Consider the following 24869-nt stretch of genomic DNA (forward strand, 5'->3'; position numbering starts at 1 on the left):
AAATGAACTCCAAGATATGGACACAAGAGGTTTTTCTTGTTGTTGTTTTTAATGTACTACGTAATTTTTTTCTTTTTATGTTCTTCCTCCTATGATAAATCCCTGTTGTCACAGTATTTGATTTTGGTACCTTGCATCTTGTGTATACATTTTTCTAACTTGGGGAGGGGGAAGGGAATAACAAAATGCTGAAACAAAGACACAGGATGACCCATTGCAACAATGAGACTCACAAGACACTATGTTTGAAATGATCTTTACAACTTCAATGGGTGGGAGGGAGGAGGAGGAGTGGGAGAGGGTGGGGGAGAGAAGAGATAGGAGAAAAACAAAGGAGTGGGTAACAATGCTGGACAAGAAATGTATTCATTACCTTACGCATGTTACTGCAACCCCTCTGTACAGCATCTTTATAATAAAGTAAAAATTTTTTAAAGAAAAAAAGAAGTTTTAATCTTTGTTGATAAGGTCAATCTCCAAATTACTGGTTTTCTTAATGACAAGAGTGCCTCAGAAAAGTGATTTCAATTGACCTGTAAGCCATAATTGTATAGTTCATCGAAAAATAGCCAACTATATCAAAGCAATCACATGATACAAATTATGGGTTTTTTTTAGCATTAGCAATGTTACCATCAATATAAAGGATACTTTTAAATTTGAACATGTACTAAGTTTTTTAAAATGTGATGATTCTGTTGTCTAAAGTGTATCAAATATGTTTCCATTTTGTTATGCTAAATAATTTATTTTATAATAAAATGAATAAAATTACTGAGAAAGCTAAAATTTTAAGAGTATATGAGATATTGTCATCACCCCTACACACATGCACACACTCACTCACACTCTCTCTCTCTCTCTCTCTGTTTACTCAACATAATGTACCTTCTTCTACTGGCTCATTGGTTGATTCTCCCTTTAGACTGAGCATTCTGAAGAAGCCATTGGAAAGAGTAGAGAAAATCCCACGGATGAAATATCTCTGTTGTTCAGATTCCACTGTTCCCACTGAAGATGCCAATGATCTAATAAACCTATTACTGCTACAAGGTTCTGGTTCTGAAATAGATCTGCTGAATGGGGCTCGAAGTGAAGGGGAGTTGAACAAGTTCAGCTTCTCTGATGATATTCCAGGGACCTCATTAGTAGAAGCACTATTACTGTCCATCTCTGGCAGAAACTTTTGCTGTAGTTCATCTAGGTCTCCTTTATTATTTTGCAATCTCTCTTCTTTGCTCCTTTTCTTCCTAAAGCCAGGGTATTTTTGCCATCTGTAAGCACCCAGTGACTTTTCTAGATTGGAAACAGCATATTCACTTTTTTTCTTCTTGCTTTTCACTGCACCACACCATGGATAAGTATTTAAATTTGTTTCTATCTCTGAATTTGCATAAGCAGGTTCTGACAAAGATCTTCCAAAACTTGGAGGACGAGAAGATGTTTGTTTCTTAAAGATGTTTATCTTCCACGACTCCATTTTTTAACAACTTCTCTAAATATAAGCTTCCTCTACTCTGCAGTCTTTGCAGTTGAACCACACTTGTCTGTGCAGTCCAAAACACTTAACTGCTTAAGCAGCTTTCTTTGTGTGGCTTTGAACCACAGCAGATGTTGCTGCTTAAGAGCTGGTGTCATATTATTACTCTATTTTCCCAGATCTCTGAAATGTCAGCATCACCTAAAATCCTCTTGCTTGAAGTAAATTATCTTCAGAGTACAAAGTAAAGTTTTCCAAAAGATCTTCACTCTTCTTGTAGCAGGTATCATTTCCTTTTCCGGACTAAGTTTTTAGGAAACTTTTTTTTTTTAAATGCAAAGTGAAAAAGAAAAAAAAAACCACAGACACCTTTATGGACCAATAGTAATTAAATGTTCACCATACAAATGAGAATGGATTAAAAATAGATTGTGAAAGTACTTAAGCTGATGGCCTCACTTTCTAGAAGAAAAAGGAAAAAAAAAAAAACTTGCCTATAAGCATATTTTGGAGTGACAGCTCTTCCGAATATTTAAGGTCTACTTTTCAGAATTTAATTTTAGGCAAATTATTGCTATTTGCACTACAATCTCTCTTTAAATTAATAATTTAACCTGTTACTAACAGACAAAAACATACACTATTTTCTTCAAGTTGATTCACTGCAAAAGGAAAAATAATAGAAAGAAAGCCAAAACGTAAAGCCATCTGTAATACAGAGAATTTTAAAAAAGGATAAAGGGGTAGAAAATTGCAAGCATAGAGGGTATTTGCTATGAACAACAGTAAAGGAAAAAGAAAATCGAACCCATGGACTCACAATGACTACGCAAAACTCAACCACTGAGCTTTAGCCCAAGCTTCTAAAAAAGGAAAATCTTGAGGCCTGTTCTTGTGGCAACTGGAAACATAGGAAAGGAAATACTTAAATAATTTCTAGAAGGGAAAACTTTGCTATGCAAATCTAATTGGAATAAGTTGGCTGGAAAAATATTCCCTATCTGTATAACCAAAGAAATTCCTTTATTCATCTCTGTGCCCTTTAAAACATTTTAAAAAGAGCTTACTACCTAAAATTTGGTTAAAGTAAGTGCCTTATTCTGAACCAAGATCAGCAATGCCAAGTTTTTGGCTAGTGATACTTTTTTCAACTGCCTGTTCACAGAACCTCTAAAAAAGAGTTTCAAATGGAAAGCCTGACAGAATATAGACCACCAATAAAAGATACATATAACAGAGCAATTAGTTATTTCATGAGTGGTATAAAAAAATCATCTGGCAAAACTGAAAACTTTGCTTATAGAATGTACAAAATGAAAAACAGTTCTCACACTGTCTTTCACTACAGAAAGTAAAAACATGTAACATCCATTCTTGCAACATATAAAATGTTCTATTATATCCATTTTCTCCAAGCAATAACCTCACTTTACAGTCTCTAAAGTTTCCCCACCATATATAAAGAAATGCTGACAAACTTAGAGTGATATATCAAATTAGAGGACCTAGCTGAGCACAGTGGTGCATTTCTGTAATACCAACTTCCAGGAGAATCAAGTTTAAGGCCACCCAACATAAAACAAACAAAAAGTAGAGGATCTTGCAATTATAAAAAATCATTTAAAAATCTCTCTCAAAAGATGCACATACGAATTTTTACAAAGACACAATAAACATTATGTTCTAATCTCTCTTTAGGGCAGATCACATCATCTACAAAATTTAACAGAAAACAGACCTAAATGTAAAATATATCACTATAAAGCTGGTGAAAGAAACATGAGAGAAGAGCTTCTCATTGTTTCTAGGAGTATGAAAAGATGTCTTAATCCACAGAAAGCAATACCTGTCACAGGAAAACATATGCCTTCATAAATATAAATCAAGAACTATGAAGTTGTATCACTTTTAAGTAAAATTTCTCACTTTTAGGAGAATTAAGAAGAATGAATACAAGCAATACATAAATTCGTATTTCATCCTAAATTCAATTTTTCCTAATGTTTTCATGTACATTAGGAAAATTCAGAAACTATAAATATATATTATAGACTAGATAATAGAATCATCGATGTTATTGAATTTGCATTTTAGTACTTGTACTGTGATGATGTAAATTTTCTACAGATGTGAAATTACATTAAAATATTTTTGGTTGGTCGTGGGGCTTGAATTCTGGACCTGAGTGCTGTCCCTCAACTCTTCAGCTCAAGGCTAGCACTCTACCATACACAAGTAAATTTAAAAAAAATTCACAATTTCCTTTGAGTCTGTATAGACATTTTTATTAATAATACTTCCCCTGTTGAGAGTTTTTTGAGTATTAGGGAAAGAAGTAGATCAAGATCATCCCATTATAATAGTTCAGTGGAAAATTAAACTAAGCCTACAATTTTGAGAAATGTTGTAGAGCAGGAATAAAGTTTAAGTCCTGAAATCAACACTGTAAAATTCAGGCAATATTAAGTGAGAAAATATTCCTATGTACCAAATAGGTAAATGTTAAAGGATAATTATGGCCTTTCTAAATTCATCAGCTCAATTCTTTTAAAACTATATTGCAATTGTTTTTAACAAAAGTCCCTGTCTAAGAAATATGAAACTAGCAAATACTGTTAATAAGTTTTTTATTGTGAAAATACTGTACAGAGGGGTTACAGTTACATGAGCAAGGTAATGAGTACATTTCTTATCAAGCATTGTTGCCTCCTCCTTTGTTTTTCCCCTACCATCCCTTTCCCTCCCACCTCCTCAACTACACTCCCCCCACCCCCCAACGCCTAAATTGTAAAGTTTGTTTTTGGACAGAGCGTCTTGTACATCTCATTGTTGCAATGAGTCAATCTGTATCCCTATTTAAACAATTGTTTTTCCCGTCCTCTCCCCAAATTATACCAACATCAAATACAGTGAAAACGGGTTATACCGTGGAGGAGGGATATACAAAGCAACAAAAAAAATCACATGGCACCTTATAAATATGTTACAAACAATAGCAAGAAATCAAAAACCACTTGTGTCCCTATCTTGGGGTTCATTTCACTTAATATCTTCTTATCTGACCTTTTCTGCCTGTCCCAGACATATACTAGTTATTGCAAATAAGGGAAACCATGGAAACTAGCAAATATTAAATAACAGAAAAAAAGCTAGTGAAATCAAAGAGGAAAAAGAACCACAAATTAAGGAAGTGATAGACTACATATGTAGGGAAAGTCAAAGTATTTAAGTAAATGAGAAGATTCTGCCCTCTCATAGCTAGCTAGAGTTTGATTTGATAATTTCTCAAATTATTTTCTATCATCAAAAATGCCTAATGTTCTTTATATTAATTTATTTCTAAGCTTCATATTTAGTTTAGCTTACTTCCATTTCTGAACATTCTTAAATATATATAATGAATTAGTGAATTTTAGACAAAATATTTAATAGACTTATAATTTTTTAAAATGAGATATAACAGCATTATTAGCAGTGAATTACTTTATTAGGAATGCTGTAATCCCAGCTAGTCAAAAGGCAGAGATCAGAAGGGTAGTAGTTCCAGGCCAATCTTGGGGAAGACCCCATGTCAACAAATTCACTAGGAATATACCCACAGGTATAATAAGCCTATCTAAGGCTGACCCCAGGCAAAATGTGTGACACCATATGTAAAGTGTAACTAAAGCAAAAAAGGCTTAGGGTGTGGCTCAAGTAGTAGAACAGTAGAGGACCTGCCTAGCAACAGTGAGGCTCTGCATTAAAAACCCACAAAAATTGGCTGTTGGTGGGAGTGTCAGAATAGAAATTAATTCTTGTAATATCAACTACTTACTTTTGCATTTTCTTAATAATTTACAATCCATAAGAATAGCTTTAAAAGTCATTCTGGTAGCTAAATCAAAACATTTGAATTATCTGAATAAATACACAACACTTGGGTTCACATAGTCAAATCAAATTGTAATTGAGCACCTATCATATATCAGACACTACTAGGACTAAAGGAAGAAAAAAGAATAGGACAAACAATCTCTACCTTCTTGGTACTTGAGGAAAGGCTTTACTAGGAAGGGGAAAGCAGGGCATTAGGAAACTATGTAATAAGGATTTTTATGAAGTCTACAGCATAAAGGATGGAATCAATTTCTTTTGAAATTCTTTTCATCCATAATGAATATGACTATAATGCAACATGCATTCCTAAAAATTACCACACTAAGCAAAATTGCACAGCAAAAAATATGAGGGGAGAAGAGCTAGGGAAACAATACTTAGAAATTTTGACAATAACAAATTTTAAAAGACAGGAAGCCAATAGAAACTGCTGTACTATTTTCTATGCCAAATGTTGAAAAACTTATAAATATCAAATTAATGTGGCATTTTTTTAAAAAAACCCTGAAGTTTTCTTGTGGAAGTAGGCATTGAACAGTTACAGCTTTTGGATTTCTGTGGGTGCAATGTATCTGAAATCAGATGAACAGCTTAGCTGACTGTGTATGGCTCAGAATAAAATGTGGAAAACAGGTGGCTGGTAATTATTTAAGATACATGCATTTTCAGTATTCCTACATTACTTGGTTTAGCTGGATACAGTTTTCTTTCTTGTTTTGTGTTTCTCACAAATGACATATAAGCCAACACAAAATTCACATAATACCCAAATTGTTCCCTTCTATCAATTGTCTAATAGAAATCTTTGCTTTCAGAACAAGTATTATGCTACTCCTAATTGTACTTCCTCTTCTCTTCCATACAGAGGGTGTGGTAAAACCAAGAAAAAGATCAACAAGAGACCCTGTCAGTGCAAGGCACACATAAAAGCAGGGGGAGGGAAATAGCTCTTACCCTTAGAAAATTCAGCTCTTTATTTTAAGTGTCTTTTATCTCCCCTTTTCTTCCTTCTCTCTTAATCAGAATAATAAAAACCAAAGGACCAGACTCCTGATCTGAGTTTGTGTTCATAGTGAACACAAAGGACCAGGGTCCCAAAAACAAAGCAAGAGATTTACTTCCAGTCAGTGCCTCGCACATGACAATTTGAGGATAAAATCATTAGAGCTCTTACTCATATGTATATGTGAAATACAGGCCTGTGATATCAGGCCTGAAATTCTGCATTTTTAAGCAACTCCGTAATACTTACGTTTCTGCTCCATAGACCAATTGTGAAGAGTAAACTATAGGTAGATTTTAAACTAAGAGTAAACAAAGCTTCTCTACAATTCAGTCAGGTTCACCAAAATAGATAATTGTATTGAGAATGAGAAACAAACTGAGAATACAAGCCTGAAATATTCTCTGACATGATAGATACATATACATATAGAGAGAGAGACTTATGCAATGTTCTAGGAAGTATGTTAAGAATCAAAGATTTAACAATCCCAGCCAAATCTCTTTCTTGGAGACAGAAAAGATTATAACATATAATAATAAAGATATATATTATGTAATATTATAATATATAATAAAAGTACAATTAAAAAAATCTGACAATCTGCACTTTCACTCCTACCCAATACATGTAACCTTATTTCTTACTGGAAGGAAAAGAAGTAAATGCTAAAGAATACCAGTAGGAAAGTGACTAAATAAATCATAGTACGTATTGATACAAAAAGAAGCAAACATGAATTTATATGTCACAGAACACCATTTAAAAGTAATTAGCTATGGGTAGTACAGCTACAAAATCACCTTGGACCTTCCCTTTTGTGTTGTTTTGTTTGGTCAGTCCTAAGGCTTGAACTCAGGGACTGGGCACTGTCCCTGAGCTTTTTTTTTGCTCAAATCTAGTACCATTTGAGCCACAGCTCTATTTCCAGCTTTCTGGTGATTAGTTAGAGATTAAGCCTCTTAGATTTTCCTGTCTAGCTTGGCTTCAAATTGTAATCATCAGATCTCAGCCAGCTGCGTAGCTAGGATTATAGGTGTAAGCCACTAGCACCTGGGTGACCTTTACATTTTTTTAAAATTTTTATTTATTTTTTTGTCAGTCGTGGGGCTTGAATTCTGGACCTGGGCACTGTCTCTGAGCCCTTCAGTTCAAGGTGAGCACTCTACCACTTGAGCCACAGCACCACGTCTGGTTTTCTGGTGGTTTATTGGAGGTAAGCGTCTCATGGTCTTTCCTGCCCGGGCTGGCTTTGAACCACAATCCTCTGATCTCAGCCTCCTCAGTAGCTAGAATTACAGGGGTGAGCCACAGGCGCCTGGCAGCATTTTTAATTTTTAACCATGGAAAGAGATCAAAGAGTTATAAGAGTAAATAAAATATGTAAAAAGTGGACCACAATCCCACTTCTGTTAAAGATGTACATTAATATGTTACTATATAACATAGTGGAATAATATGCACCAAGAGAACACCTGCTATTTTCTTTTAGAGTAAAACTATAATAAATTTCAATACTGTTCATTCTGTAACACATGAAAAAAAAATTTTTTTTTTTGGTCGGTCGTGGGCCTTGAACTCTGGGCCTGGGCGCTGTCCCTGAGCTCTTCAGCTCAAGGCGAGCCTCTACTGCTTGATCCACAGCACCACTTCCGGTTTTCGAGTGGTTTATTGGAGATAAGAGTCTCACAGACTTTCCTGCCCAGGTTGGCTTTGAACCTCGATCCTCAGATCTCAGCCTCCTGCATAGCTAGGATTACAGGAGTGAGCCACCAGTGCCCGGCTACACATGAAATTTTTTTTTTTTGGGGGGGGGGGGTCCAGTCGTGGGGCCTGAACTCTGGGCCTGGGCGATGTCCCTCAGCTTTTCAGCTCAAGGCTAGCACTCTACCACTTGAGCCACAGCGCCACTTCCGGCTTTTTTCTTTCTGTTTATGTGGTGCTGAGGAATTGAACCCAGGGCCTCATGCATGCAAGGCAAGTGCTCTACCACTGAGCCACCTTCCCAGCCCCTACACATGAAATTTTATAATGAGTATTTCTCTTCTTTTAGAACACAAAAAGATTAATAAATATATATTTTAAATCTACTCATAGCAAAAACAAAAGCCATTAACTGGGTGCTGGTGGCTCATATTTATAATCTTTATAATCAGGAGACTGAGATCTTAGGAAGGCAGTTCAAAGCCAGCCCAGGCAGGAAAGTCTGTGAAATCTTATCTCCAATAAGCTACTCAGAAAAAGTCTGAAGTTGTGCTGTGGATCAAGTGGTAGAGTGAGCAAAAGGATCTCAAGAACAGTACCCAAGCCCAGAGTTCAAGCTCTAGGACTGGCAAAAATAAATAAATAAATATAAAAATCAAGCCTTAATACTAACCTATAGATTCAGAATTAAGAGAACAAAGAACTAAGTCTAAATCAATCTTAGCCAAGCCTTTCATATTATAAATAATCCATAAAGGCCAGAGAAAAGAGAATAGTCCATGATTTCCTAGGTAACAGCATAAAGATAAAAACACTCGTATATATGCTAATCAGTCGTGGTACAGATGTTGGAACTTAGCACCTTGTGCTTGCTAGATTCCAGGCAAGTGGTCTACCAGTTGAGCTACAACCTAACCCCTAAATTTTAAAATAGGGTATTAATTTCTCGTTATGTCTTTTTAGCTTTACTTCAACTAAGGAAAGAGAGATAAAATATCAAAACTTGAGCTTTCTCAGTTTACAAATAGTCTGCTACTACTTCCTATCTTACGACACACTTTTTCTATGTAAGAATTTTATTATACATATTCTACACAATCTTTTTGTATTAGAAGATATGACATTCCACAATTAATAAAGTTCTATAATTCCATTACTAGAGCAAAAGAGTACATTCCTCTTAGATCAACTTATAAAACTTGCAAAAGTAGGATTCATTTATATTAACCAGGAGACATCTTTGAAAAATACAGTCTTTGTTCATACAAAGCTTAGTAATTAATAACAAAACATCCCCTTCCCATCTCCTATCACCAGAGCACATCTGCTTCCCGATGGAATACTTCCTGTGGTAAAAATGAGATCCCTTCTAGTATTAGAACTAAATGGTACACCTGACACGTACACAACCACTTCTCATCTAAGAGACAAAAATATCAGAAGGGCCAAAATTATTTTTAAAAAGAAAATGTTGAAATCAATGCTTTAAAAATAAGATAACAGTTTTAAATAAAATCAAAAGATGTAAACCTCTGAATCCTCATTCCACAATTAGCTTTTACTTTATTTTTTTAAAAATGAAACAAAATGAAATTTTTTAATGTTCCTCCAACCTCTAATCACAATGTCTCTTCATCTGAGGTTCATTCTTTTCTATGAAGTGTCTAAATTTTAATTTTGGATCCTTGGCACCCTCTGCTTATTTGCTCGCCATATGTGTCATTCACAGTTACAATCCCTACGTATGTTGCCAATTTAGACCTTGTCTTCTTTCAACAATGTGCTTATACATTCAATTTAATATTTTATGACAATCTCAAAATGTATAAACTATAACCCGTGATCTTTCTTTTAAAATAGGATTACTGGGTGGGATTGAGATAGATGAGAGAGAATGATGGACGGGGTAATAGTGAAGAAGATGCACCATGCATATACATAAATTGTCATGTTGACTTGAAACTCCTTTGTACAACTATTTAAAGATTTTTTAAAATTAAGCTAATTTTGACCTTAAAAAAATCTGGTCCTAGTTCAGTGCTCTTAATCCTAATGAATGGTACTACATCCATCTAGCTATATAATCCCAAATATTAACACCCTCTCTCACTGACTTCCCTCCTAGGTATTATATCAATTTACCTACTTCTTACCACCTCCCCTAACTAAATCCAGCATCATCTCTCACCTGAATTACCTTATACTCCTAAATTCATTTACTTCTATCTACTGTGGTCACCTGTAACCTATTTTTTCCTACCTTAATGAGCATATGTTTCAGGCCAAAGCAGAGAGTAATCTCATCTATTTGGAAGACTGAGCTCATCTGAGTTCATGAGTTTGAAAACAGTCAATAAGAGCCTAGCTTGAAAAATAATTAAAATAATAAACGACAATGTATAATTTTAAAACAAGGAAATCTTCAAAATACAGATTTGCCACATCTTGTTTAAAGCCTTTTAATGGCCTCCCACTACTTTTATAATTAAAACAAAATTCCTTAATATACAAACTGGTACCTATTCCATACCCTTAGGCTCTCTCAAGAAATCCTTTCAGTCCTTAACAGATGTCACTCTCACAGAGCTCTTGCTCAACCTGCTCCTTCCCTCTCCTGGAAGGTATAAGACCTTCTATTAGGATCATCAATCAGATTTCAAATTGAGTTGTTACTTTCTGAGAAGAGACTCTCTGGCTAGGTTAAATCTCTCTATTACAAGTCTTTACACTAACATGCATTTCTCTAATATAGCTAAGTTTTAATTATATATCTCCTTGAAAGATAACTATCAATGCCTGTTTTAGTCACAAGGCTATATATAATCTCCATGCCCATTTTCATACTCCACATCTATCCCTGTGCTTACCAGATGGTAAGCAAACAGTATTTATTGAGACAAGTAACCAAAAGGTCTATTCTGAAACCAACTTGGCCAGGCACCAGTGGCTCACCCCTGTAATCCTAGTTACTTAGGTGGCTGAGATCTGAGGACTGAGGTTCAAATCCAGCCTGACCAGTAAAGTCCATGAGACTCTTATTTCCAATAAACCACCAGAAAACCTGAAGTGGTGTTGTGGCTAAAGTGGTAGATTGCTTGCCTTGAGCTGAAGAGCTCAGGGACAGTGCCCAGGCCCAGAATTCAAGCCTTTACGAACGACAAAAAACAAAAACAAAACACAACTTCAGGGAAGTAGTGAGAAAGGTCAGTCAGCACTTATTCAATATTATCTCTCATAACCTGAAAATAACATAGAAATACAGATCAAAAGGGTGAGGGGAGCAGTCAAACTTTAGAGAGATTGTAGTGTACCAAATACATGCTTCATAAAATATACTGGCACAGAATTAAAAGAGGAAAAAGAAAAAGAATATTATGAAATAAGAAGGAACAAGGAGGAGGCAAAAATTAGTTTCATTTGTTAGGGCAATTTAATAAATGCATACAATATTAGCTGGCTTTCAGGACATTGTTAATTACAATTTTAATACTACAATCATAACTTAGAGAAAAAATTTAAAATGATAAAATGCTATTTTGGCTCTCAATGAGTTTTATAGGTTCCTTAATAAATATACTTAGAAAATAAACAATAATATTATGATCACCTTATATAAACATTAAAATTAGACATTTGATAATTAACTGGTTCTAATGTAGACACAGCTAAGAACCAAAAAGTGAGGATTTTGGTGGCAGGAATTAAAAATATTTTATTGGGATCAAGGCTGTAGTTCAGTGGTACAGTGGTAAAGTGCTTTCCTGGAGTGATGCCCGGGGTTTGATCCCCAGCACCACAAAAACAAAAAACAAAGAAAAAATAAATTGTTGTTATAAAATATTGTACTACTTGTAAAGTGACAGACAGTGTTATTTAAAAGTAGAGATGAGTTAGTGGTAAATTGATACTGCATATCCAAGGATAACCTATCCTAAAAACACAAAGCAAATTTAATATGCTATATAATGAGACAAAAGGGAGATAAATAAAATGCTCAATTAAAACCATAATATGCACAAAAATATCAAAGAACAAGGACAATAAATTAAAAAATTAACAAATGTGATAACTCAAACCTATCAATCACCTCTTTACACAAAAATGAGCTAAATATACTGATTAAAAGACATGTTGTCAGAGTAGAGCAGAACAAAAATGTATCACCTATAAGAAATCAATTTTGAATATAAAATATAGACTAAAGGAGTAGAGAAATACAGATCCTGCTAACAGAAGGAAGCTATAGTTGTTATATCAATCTCACATTAATTAGATTTCAGGAGAAGGAAAACTATTAAGGATAAGAGGGCATTATATAAAGATAAAGAAGTCAATTCTCCCCATAAAACTTAACAAACCATGACCTACATGGACCTAACAACAAAGCATCATAACCACTATCGGATTCTGTTGTGATCTTGAAAGTCCACACTGTGAAAATAGATATGGGCACTGTCCTCTGCAACTCTGTTGTCTTCCTGATTCTGTCTTGGGCACCAATGTATGTGCAATCAATTCTGTTAATACTTTGATTTACCTTCCCTTCTACCCTCTCTCCCTATCCTGCTCTCTCTTGCCTACTCTGCTTTCTTCTTTTGAGACATGGTATAATAAAAAGAGTTGCAAGGAAAAACACACAAGTTCACCATTATCACTAGAGGTTTTTGTATCTCTCTGCTACAAATGGACAGATCCAGCAGGAAGAAAAACAGTAGGGTAGAGCTTAATTTGACACCATTAATCAACTGAATATAATTGGTATCCCTAGACAATTTCAGCCGACAACAGAATCCACATTCTTTGCAAGCTTACATGAAACACTGAACAATGTAGATCACATTCTGAGCTACAAAGTATATCCTGGCAAATTTAAAATGATAGCAATCATCACTGCTCTCAGACTACACAAAACTAAACAAGAAATCAATACACAAGACAGCCAGAAAATTCTTGAACACTTGGAGATTAAGTAACACATTTCTACATAACACACAGAAAAGAAGAAAACTAAAGAGAAATTTAAAATAATTTGAACTAAAAAATGAAACTAAAATTTATCAAAATCTGTGGGATAGTAGTAAAAGCCATTTGAATGAAAAGTTGGAGCACAGAATGTTAATTCAGAGAAGAATTTCTAAAATCAATAATCTAAGGTTTTTCCCTTAGGACACTGAAACGATTTCAAAATAAGGATTGTGGTTCAAAGGGAGGCCAGGCAGGAAAGCGTGTAAAATTCTTATTGCCAATAAACTACTCAGAAAAAGCTGGAAGTGGCACTGTGGCTCAAATGGGAGAATGCTAGCCTTTAACACAAAAAGGCTCAGGGACAGTGAGTGCCCAGACCTTTACTTCTATCCCTAGGATGCGCCCCCCCTCACCCCCTTGCCCCACCAAAAAAAAAAAAAAAAAAAGAAAAGAAAAAAAGGATACCAAAACCAAACAAAAAAAATGCTTCAATACTACATTGGATGTGAACATTACAACTTGGGGGGAGGGCAGATAAGAAGGGGTAAGTGGTAAGTGGGAGATAATGAGAGATGGAGTAACAATGATTAAAAACAAATGTACTCATTGCCGTACTTATATAACTGTAACCCCTGTTCATCACCTTTTCAATAAAAATAAAATGTAATTTTTTTTTAAAACATGCTGCTAAAAAATGAGAAAAGGAATCTTTACATACTGCTGGTAGGATTGTAAATTACTCTAGTTGCTGTGGAAATCAGTAGGGAGGTTTCTCAAAACATTAAAATTAAGATTTACCACACGATCCAACTGTTGTTCCTTTGATCTTGAAGGGATCAAAATCAGTGTACAATAGAGATACTTGCATCCTCATGCTCTTTTTAGCCCTATTTACAATAGCAAAGTGATGGAACTGACCTAAGTGTCCATTAAAGGATGAATGGATAAAGAAAAAATGTCATGCATATACACAGTGGAATATTTGTTCAGCCATATAAAATAATAAAATCATGCCATTTCTGAGGAACTAAAGGGAACCCAAGCTCATAATGTTAAGATACTTAGGCGAGATTATTCAGAGGGACAATTCTCAAAATGTTTTCTCTCAATTGTGGAGTCTAGAAAAGCAAAGAAAAGGAAATAACACATGAAAATAGAAAATAAGCCATGTGCCAGTGGCTCACGCCTGTAATCCTAGCTTCTGAGGAGGCTGAGATCTGAGGATCACAGTTCAAAGTCAGTTCAGGCAGGAAAGTCTGTGAGACTCTTATCTCCAATAAACCACTTGAAAACTGGAAGTGGTACTATGGCTCGAGTGGTAGAGCACTCACTTTGAACTGAGCACCCAGGTCCAGAGTTCAAGCCCCATGACCAACAAAAAAAAAAAAAAAAAAGGAAGAAAGAAAAAAAGAAAGGAAGGAAGGAAGGAAGGAAAGAAGAAAGAAAAGAAAGAGAAAGGGGGGGGGGAGGAAGGAAAGGAAGGAAGGAAGGAAGGAAGGAAGGAAGGAAGGAAGGAAGGAAGGAAGGAAGATAAGTAAATAAGCAGAAGAAATAATAAAAATTAGGGATAAAATCAATTTAAAAAAGGGAAATCTGAAAACATGGCAAGCACAATGTATAAAACACATCATTAAGGAATCATATGCTAAAACAATACATACAACCACATATCCAACTATCTAACTATCTAAAACACCAAGAACACTAAATTCGCTGGGAATGTAAAGTGAGCAATCACTTTGGAAAACAGCCTATCATTTACTTATAAAACTACCTTTTCATTTTCATTTTTATCATACTTATTTTTATATGTTATATTAACTTACAAAATAGGTCTCATTGTGATATTTTAAAGATGCACATAACATACATAATCATAATTACACCCTTAACACTCTCCTATCTTTTCCCCACTTCCCGAGTCCTTTCCTTCTATTTTCATGTGTTCTTTCCTTCTCTTTTCTTTCTCTGTCAAGCTAATATTGCTCTTAGAAAAACTGAAGGTACTACTTCTTGCTTACTACTTATGGTCTCAAGAAAACACTTATATTTGCTACAATCTCCTTAACTGTTTTATTCTTTGAATATCACAGCTCCCTCAAATTCTGGTTGTAAAACAATGGTTCAAAACCAATAACTAAAATTGTAATGATTGTCTAGATTGATATAACTGCCTAGATTAATATCCTAAACAAGGCAACCAAGAAAACATGAAATGCTAGTTAGGTAAGCTACATTGTTTTTACTGTAATTGTTTACTTTAATTGGACTAAATATTCTTCTTAGAGTAAAAATGAAAATATGTCACATTAGCATACTGAGTATAACTTTTATAGTCAGATAGACCTGATATATTAGTAAAGCAAGTAATACTAACTGCTACAACAAATACCCAAATATTAGTAGTAGCACAAAACAAGCTTATTTCCCACTGGTTGGTGATCTAATTGAGTATTCAGGGCTCTAACTTCTATCCTCCAGTACTTCCTAGTACTACACTACATCATCTCCATCAAACAAGTATACTAGTATACTTCTATACTTCCATCCATGTTCTCTTAGTTAGACCTCAAGACATGGCTGAAACTAATGAAAAGAGAGTCTGAGTAATGGAATTCAGCTCTAGCTGAGCTACAGAATGACCAGTGAACAAATAGGTTTGATGAGCAGAAGTCTCTGCCAGCCATGTTTGAATGCAATATTGACTCTGCTACACACTAGTTAAATCATGTAAAACAAGTCACTTAATATCGGAAATTAAGTTCCAACAAAGTTTTACGTATAATAGGAATCATAGTACCTAATGAGAGAGGAGTCATGTATCTTTCATTTTGCTACATACAGAAGTTTTATTTTTATGTTTCTGAGTGAGTTTTTTTTGTTTTTGGTTTTTTTACCTTTTTGCAGTTCTAGGGATTAAATTAAGGGCTGTGTGCACACTAGGCACATGCTCTACCTCTCTGAGCTACAACTTAACTTTGAAGTTTTACATTTAACTGCATACTGAGCTTCCACATGAAGTAACATTTGAAAAATTTCCATATGACTTTGAAAACATGTACACTAGAGTAGTAGCAAAGTAGCCATTACAGGAAAGGTTAGATAAACATAAACTCAAGACCTAAATAATTAATATGTCCCTTTTCATATGCCACCTGCCTGGATTTGAGATAACCATAGGAGCCACAGTAGCCCTTGCCAGGTAGAAGCCAATGGCATTTTTCTATGAAATGTGTCTTGAGTTCTCAAAAGGTTTGTGATTTTATATTTTGGCTTGTCTTTCAAATGTTTCCTATGACTGAATTGAGGTTTTCAAATATCTAAATTCCAAATAATTCAGAGTTATCTTAGGTGTAGTTGCAGTAACTAGTATTACAAAAATATAACTGTTAGTATTCTTGCTCATCTCTTTGATTTTGAGTGGAAATGTATTATTTTTAGCATTTTCCCTATGAGGAATAAAATATGTAAAATCCACATACTTGAATTAACAGTTCAATGAGCTCTCAGATATACCTATTCACTCAATCCTATACACAGACTTCTAGCATTCCAAGAGGCTTCTTCATACTCTTCTCCACTCTGTCCTACTCATATTCTCTCCAAATCTAGAGGTTACTATTTTCACTTGTGTCATACAGATTAGTCTGACTAATCTTTTAAATTAATATGAGTAAAACTATTGTCTTGCTTCTTTTGCTCATCATTATGTCTGTGAGATTCATTAACACTGGTGTATGTAAGAGTTGGTTCTCTTGTTTTTATAATAATGGTCTGGGGACTATTGTGCATGCTACCCAAACACTCTAATACAAAGCTACATCCCCAATCTAGCTGATCCTTCTTTGTCACTAATTTGCTGTGCTATTATATAATCACAATTTTACTTCTTAAATGTTGGTGGAGATTTAATCTCATTTGATTTGTCTATGACAAAGTTGCATGTATATTCCTCTGTGTTCTTTTGGTGGACAGCTATAATCCATTCTCATAGCTATAAAGTATTCCTTGGCATGGAACAGAGGCATATGTTTAACTTCAGTGAATATAAACAAAAAGTTTACCAAGATATCTATACCCTGTTGGGAATATAAAGATTGTACAGATTACTTAGTGCTTTCAAAAGTCAGGAAAGTATACAGTCTTTCTCAAAAAATCATCTCATTGTGCAGTGATTATAATTCTTTATTGCCTGAAATCATGAACAATGATAAGACTCAAATACTTTCAATATTATGATACTTAAAGAGTCACATCAAAGTCTAAGACAAGCATGCTACAGTCAGCTTGTCTGAAACAGGAGACAGAGTTCATAAGCCAACCTCTCAAAGTGGTCTGGTTTGGGAAGAAAGGCTACCCTGAACCAGGCCTATCCTTGCAGTAGTTAGAACCACCACCAAACTGTATTGTTCTGAAAGAGATTTTGTTAAAACAAGGCTGGCGATATTAAGACTAAAAAGTACCCTGACTCATGACTGCTTTCAGCTATTAATTAAAACATTCAGAAAAAGACAACCACATTATAAAAATTCTATGACATCTGGCATGACCTCTTGACTCCCGCGGCATCTATTTTTCCAGTAAACATAAATGACAGAAAGATAATTTATTACCCCTCCCCAAAAAAACATGTCTGGCTTCAATAATTGCTTAATAGTAGAAAATAACCACATATGATGGCACATGTCTGTAATCCCAGCACTCAAAAGGCATAGGCAAGAGGATTCCAAGTCTCATGTTAGACTGGACAACAAAACTACAGTATATAATCAGCCCTTGGTATTTGCAGGTTCTATATCTGCTAATTCAAGCAACCAAGCAAGTAAAAAGTAGTTAGATCTACAATGGCTGCACCTGTAATTTATACAAGAAGTAATCATACAAGAAGTTGTGCATAGGTTATACGCAAATACTCAACCCCTTTATATAAGAGACATAAACAGCTTAGGATTTTGGTAACCTCAGAGGGGCCAGAAACCAAACTTCCATGAATGTTGGTTGACAAAATTTGGCAATGGTAATCAAATTTATCCTTGAAAAATCTTAAATCATTCAAACATTAACCCACAAGTACTATTTCTTAAAGGATTTAATGCAACTATTTTTGTATTTCATCATTCGAGCATGACAGGTTGAATAGCTGTGTGAATACACCAAAAACATCTACCTTTAAACCTTAAACTTACTCTTTGTGTCAAGTGACTATAGTAAGTTTAAGTCTTATGTAGGAGCACTGTAAGTTCAAGGGAAAAATGAAAAAGTAATTTTCTATAAAAGAAGACATTTATATTTAGGTATGGAAGAAGAATGTTGAATTGTACTAGCTGCTAAGAAGGGAATATGGGGAAGGCGAGCACCAGAGGCTCACACCTGTAATCCTAGCTACTCAAGAGGCTGAATCTGAGGATCGTGGTTCAAAGCCAGCCTGGGCAGGAATGTCTGTGAGACTCTTATCTCCAATAAACCACTCAGAAAACCGGAAGTGGCACAGTGGCTCAAGTGGTAGAGTGCTAGCCTTGAGCTGAAGAGCTCAGGGATAGCACCCAGACCCAGAGTTCAAGGCCCATGGCCAAAAGAAAAAAAAAAGGGCGGGGGCAGAAGAGACTATGGAGCGATAGGTAAAAATAAATAAACAAAAACTTTTAAATAAACAAAAGAAACTACCATAGCTAAGATATGGAATCAACCCATATGCCCCTCAGTAGATGAATGAATCAAGAAAATGTGGCATATATACACAATGGACTTCTATGCTTCCATCAGAAAGAATGACACTGCCTCATTCGTAAAGAAATGGGAAGACTTGGAAAAAAATATATGAAGTGAAGCAAGCCAGGCCCAAAGAAACATAGGCTTCATGATTTCCTTCATTTGTGATAACCAGAATATGGATATTCTTAGCAGAGGATCACAATAGCTCAATAGCTATGTGCATGTGACTACATAAAATGATGCTTATCAAAATGAACTGCAAGAAATGGAAACAAGAGGATTTTTTTCTTTTGTGTATGTGTGTGTACTGTTTGCAGTTACTTCTTTTTTTTCTTTTCTTTTGTTCCTTCAGTTTATTCCCTGTTGTCAGTGTTTTTTTATTTCTGTATTCCTTTGTCTTGTATATAAGTTTATCTGATTTGGGGAAGGGAAGAGGGAAACAGTGGGGACGCTATGTTGGAAATGAACTTCACAGGGAGCAGGAAGTTGGAGGGGGTAGGGAATGAGCGAAAACGAAGGAGGGGTAACACTGTTCAAAAAGGAATATACTCATTACTTTACTTATGTAACTGTAACCCCTCTTTTTATCACCTTTACAATAAAATAGAATTTCAAATAGAATTAAGCTTTTCAAAGTGTGTCATAAAACCATGCTCTTAGCTTTATAATAGTGCTGATTAATTTTTATTCCTTTCAGAATAGCCTCATCGAATTATGAAACAAAAGTCAATTGAGTTTACTGCTATAAGGCTTTTCCAACAAATAAACTTCTAACCAGAAAAAAAGAAGTATTATTTGTGGCATTTCTTGGGATCTTTATTATTTGTTTAATAACATGACGTGTACTTGTGAGCTTTTTTTAAAGGGGATTATGCTATTGGAGATTCATCAGAAGATTATCAATCTGTGTTTGTAAAGCAGAATACATGTAATTGACAATAATTCCAAACTTTTATTTATCACAGAATGACCTGTAATTATTAGGATGTATTTCCTCATATACAATCCAGATTTAAATATAGTTTTTCATTAGTTCCTATTCAGCTCATAGAAAATTAACCGCACAAAGAGCCTTTATTTCTTAAAATAATAATAATAATAACTCCCCCAATTCAGTTGTGACTCAGGCTATGTGCCTTCTGCCAGGGATCAGCTTGTCTGTGGGAACTGAAAATACTTAAGAAGTGATGCAAGATCTGAACTTTCCATAATGGGAGTGCCAGAAACATAGGCCTTCAGATCTCTACTTCTTCCCTTTCCCAAACCAGTCACTAGGCAATGGCATGCAAAGGAAATAATTGTGTGGCCTCAAGAGGGTGGGACTACTGCAATTTAAACACTCACTTGCCTACTCTGATATATATTCAAGGCAGAAGACTGTAGGCCTCTAAACTGCTTACCATTTTCTTTCACTGTTAATTCATTTCTAGTTTTGGAATCTAAATATGTTCAGTTAGGTCAATATTATGCAAATATTACGGATTTTATTATTTTTAAAGTATCAAATCTACTTCACAAATAACAGGTGAACTAAGAATAAACAAACACAAAAGTTTCTAAAGTATCTTACTTTCAGTTTTAAAATAATTTATACACATTTTTTATTTTTCTTCATACTTCAGTACACTTTCTACCTAACGAATCTCACTGACTTACAAAATTATATCATGTTCAAGCACCTATTTAGTAGGAGTATCAAAACAATGTAGAATTTAAATGAACACAATCAGATAATCTCAGAAGCAAATCACAGAATATTTAAGATTTAATATACTATACACAGGGCCTCACAAATTTTGCTACCTTTTTCTCAAATTGTTCAAAATATCCTTTTATTTCACAAAATTTTAGATAAGTACTTTGAGTTCTCTTAGTGCCTACTATTGAATTCTCTTGATGCCTACTATTGAAAAACTAAACCTATAGACACATTCAAAGGTATTTCAAGTATTTTATGGTAAAATGAAAAAGCAAACAAACAGGCAAGAAATCAAGGAATAAGAGGTACAGAATATACCAAGATTTTTTAAACTCATTCAAGACCAGATTATTTTTGGAGGGAGAGTACAGGGGAGGGTTGTCTGTGAACTGCAGACTGTTTAATGGAATCCTAGTGAGTTACTAGAGGTCAGTATCATACCCTCATTCCCTAGTTATGACAATAAAAACAACTCTCCAGATACTCTACTGAGAACCACTGATCAACAGTATAGAATACTAGTTTCCAAACCTGTTTTCTTAAGATGTGCTCTCAATAAAAACAAAATATTAAGCCAGGTGCTGGTGCCTCACACCTGTAATCCTAACTACTCTGGAGGCTGAGGTCTGAGGATCACAGTTAAAAGACAGCCCAGGCAGGAAAGTCTGTGAGACTCTATGTATGTTAAGTATACCTTATTTGTAATGTCTGGGATGCAGAGTGATTTTAATGTTGGATTTTTTTCAGATTTGGAAATATTTGCCTAGAATTTATTACTTGAGAGTATCCTGAATTCAAAAATTCTGAAATCCTAAAAAGAGTTGAGTATTCTGGACTTCAGATTTTCATGTTAGGAATTATGGGCATTCAACCTCTATTCACTGTAAAATACAGATACATAAATTTGGACAGATTTATATAAAATATATTTTATCTGAGCCCAAGAGATTATTCCCCAAGAGTGCATATTTTTTAGACAAATGGTATAGATTATATTCATACATAGCAGATTTGATTTTTACATTTGCTCAATTACTGATTTTCACTGAGACTATTAACTTCTTTATGACGTGTCATATCATTTATAAAGGAAGTATAATCACTTCAATACACAAAGTAAAAGAAATGTTATGATCTTTGTTCAAAAGTAAAAGAATTCTAAAATCTCCAGCAAATGTATTAATTAAAACATTAGACCAACACTCAGTATGAATGCTCTGGTTGACTTTTGTCTTTTCTTCTCTTATATTTGATATATTAATTTTCAAGAAAGATAGATGTCAACTATGCTACCATTTCTCATAAAGTCTTACAACTCTATTTGCAAACTGACAACATTAATATATTGTTTTAGTCAGATTTATAGTAATGTAAAAAGTACCTGAGATAAACAACTTAAAAGGAACAAAGGTTTATTTTGGCTTTTCTCAGACACAGACTCCAAAAGAATCAGGAGAAAGCAGTACTAGAAGCATGGCTCAAGTGGTAGAACAAGCCAGGCAAGCAAATGTTGAGGCATTGAGTTCAAATATCAGAAAAACTAAAGCTGGGTGCTGGTGGCCACTCATGCCTGTAATCCTAGTTACTCAGGAGGCTGAGATCTTAGGATCACGGTTCAAAGCCAGCCCGGGTAGGAAAGTCCCTGAGACTCTTATCTCTAATAACACCACTAGAAAACTGGAATTGGCACTATGGCTCAAGTGATACAATGCTCGTCTTGAGCTGAAGAGCTGAGGGATGGTGCCCAAGCCCAGAGTTCAAGCCCCACAACCAACCAAAAAAAGAAAAGAAAAAAAAGAAAGAAAAGCAAACAATGCTGAATATGGAGGATAGGGAAGGGTGGATTGGTGTAAGAAGACTCCAGAGAAGTAAATAAGGAAACAGGCCTACAATACTATAAATAATTCAAATAAATAATTTAAATGATTGTGGAACAAGTAATCAAACTCATCGGTAAATAATTTTTGTAATTAATAGTTTGATTAATAGTGTAACTGATAATGCAATTAATAATTGCAAAAATAATTATTTTTATAATTAAAATAGTTATATTTTTAACTTAGAAAAACATTTGCAATCTGTATATTTATCATTTTCATAAACTTTCAAACTATTCATATCAAAAATGTGTATCAAAATTTGACAATAATTTTTACTGATTTGGAAACAAATCAGCAAAAATCTGAAACCTAGCAAGGATGGATTATTTTTTAAAGCAAGCTCAAAAAGAAGTTGAATTTAGCTCAGGAGGATTTAGCTACTGCATGCAATTATCCTTGGAAAGTAAATCCCAAAGTCAAAGGGTTCATGCAAGAACAGAATCTAAATACAGAGGTGAAACAAGGAAATTAATTAGCCTCTCATTTATGTGTTTTGGTCTTCTAGAATGACCTAATAATAACTCATCTCCAACACAATCCAATGGTTTAAGGATTCTTTTAATCTGAAAATAGTGTAAACTATAAAACTTATATCTGGTTTTAAAAAAGTCCCCACTATGAGAGAGAGAGAAAGAGTTTGTGTGTGTGTGTGTGTGTGTGTGTGTGTGTGCATGTGCATGTGCGCACGTGCGCTTTTACACTATGATAGAACTTGGATTTGGGGCATGGGCACTGTCCCTGAACTAATTTTGCTCAAGGCTAGTACTCTATCACTTGAGCCATAAGTCCAATTCTAGCTAGTACTCTACCACTTGAGCCATAACTCCATTTCTAGCTTTTTAGTGCTTAATTGGAGATATAAGTCTCACAAACTTTCCTGTCCAAGCTGGCTTCAAACATAATCCTCAGATTTCAGTTTGAGTAGCTAGGATTACAGGCATGAGCCACCACAGTCCAGCTTTCCATTAACTCCCCCCTCATATCCTTGCTTAGATGCATGTTAGACCATCGTTCACATTATGTGTAATAGAAAAATGCACTTTAAAAATCTGTATATCTATATTTATTGCTATACTAACTCACAGTATCTGAAGTATAGAATCAGACGAGGTGCCCATTAGCAGATGAATAAAAAAAGAAAGTGATACACACACAAAATGGATCCATCAATTAGAATAAAATTATGTTGCTTTCATGCAAATGATTGGAACTGAAGACCTGTGTGTGTGTGTGTGTGTGTGTGTGTGCACGCACGCGCGTACACGCACACATGCATCAGGTTTTACAATTCAATATTTTTATTATCATAAGTAGTTGTACAAAGAAGCTGACCTTCACTAAAACAGCTTATGAACACAATGCATCTTGATCAATGTCATCCTTTTCAATATTCTCACCTACTCCTCCCAACCCTCTCCTTCTTTTACTTACCTTAATTTTAGGTCATGTATTTATTTATTTGCACTTAACGAAGCAGTTTATGTGTCAAAGCACCCTGATCTGTATCATCACTTCAACATCTTCAACCCACCTTTGACCTACCCCATCCCTTATATTTTTCAATTCTGTGGTATATTCAAACTTTTTATCTGAGCAAAAACTAGGAAGTTTTTAGATTCTGTGATTTAATACAGTAGATACTGTACTACCAGATGTTATTCTTGGGTAACAATATAGAAAAATTCAAAATCAATAAATCAATCAATTGCAGTGGTATAAAAATTTACTGACTGTTGATAAGATAAATAATTAATTCAATATTAATTAAGGACAGAGACCAGCAAGTTAATGCTGAATGAGAACCAAGAAATGTGGCTAAAATTAATTCACTGCACCAATTCATAATGGTTGAGACAAATCAAATAAATAAATGAGAAAAGATGAAGAAATGGAATGAGGAACAATTCAAATTAACTACAAAGAGCCAGGCACCGGTGGCTCATATCTGTAATCCTAACTACTCAGGAGGCTGAGATCAGAGGATCATGGTTCAAAGCCAGCCTGGTCAAGAAAGTCCGTGAGACTATTATCTCCAACTAACCACCAGAAAACTGGAAGTGGCACTGTAGCTCAAGTGGTAGAGCACTTGCCTTGAGCTGAAGAGCTGAGGGACAGCGCCCAGGCCCACAGTTCAAGCCTCACAACTGACCAAAAACAAACAAAAAAAGGTAAAGAAATGCAAGCCCGGGGCTGGGAAGGTGGCTCAGTGGTAGAGTGCTTGCCTTGTGTGCATGAGGCCCTGGGTTCGATTCCTCAGCACCACATAGGCAAAAAGAAAAAAGCCAGAAGTGGCGCTGTGGCTCAAGTGGTAGAGCGCTAGCCTTGAGCTGAAGAGCTGAGGGACAGCGCCCAGGCCGCAGAGTTCAGGCCCCACGACTGGACCCTCCCGCCCCCAAAAGAAACGCAAGCCCATTCTGAATGTTTAACATTTAAAACCTTAAGAACTGAAAGGAGCTAACAGTAGATTAGAATTTAGATAAGAAGGAAATATACAAATACCATGAAATATGAATGAGCATCATGTCCTTCAGAGAAAAATAGTAAACA

General features: G+C 35.0%; 1 protein-coding gene across 7 annotated transcripts in view; it reads right to left on the reverse strand.

The window, feature by feature from the left end:
- The window catches only part of Rasal2 (RAS protein activator like 2), a 254957-nt gene that overhangs the window by 179646 nt on the left and 50442 nt on the right, over positions 1-24869 (reverse strand). For 4 of the 7 annotated variants that reach the window (XM_042674316.1, XM_042674315.1, XM_042674314.1 and 1 more), the window contains exon 1: positions 889-1762. The exons of the other annotated variants lie outside the window; for them this stretch is intronic. In XM_042674316.1, coding sequence (XP_042530250.1) covers positions 889-1480 — 592 coding nt within the window. In that variant the 5' untranslated portion in view covers positions 1481-1762. Of the gene's footprint in view, positions 1-888; positions 1763-24869 lie in introns of those variants that run through there. 7 annotated transcript variants of the gene reach the window in all.

This window comes from Dipodomys spectabilis, unplaced genomic scaffold (genome assembly GCF_019054845.1).
Source record: "Dipodomys spectabilis isolate Male_0828 unplaced genomic scaffold, ASM1905484v1 ptg000019l, whole genome shotgun sequence".
Taxonomy (NCBI): domain Eukaryota; kingdom Metazoa; phylum Chordata; class Mammalia; order Rodentia; family Heteromyidae; genus Dipodomys; species Dipodomys spectabilis.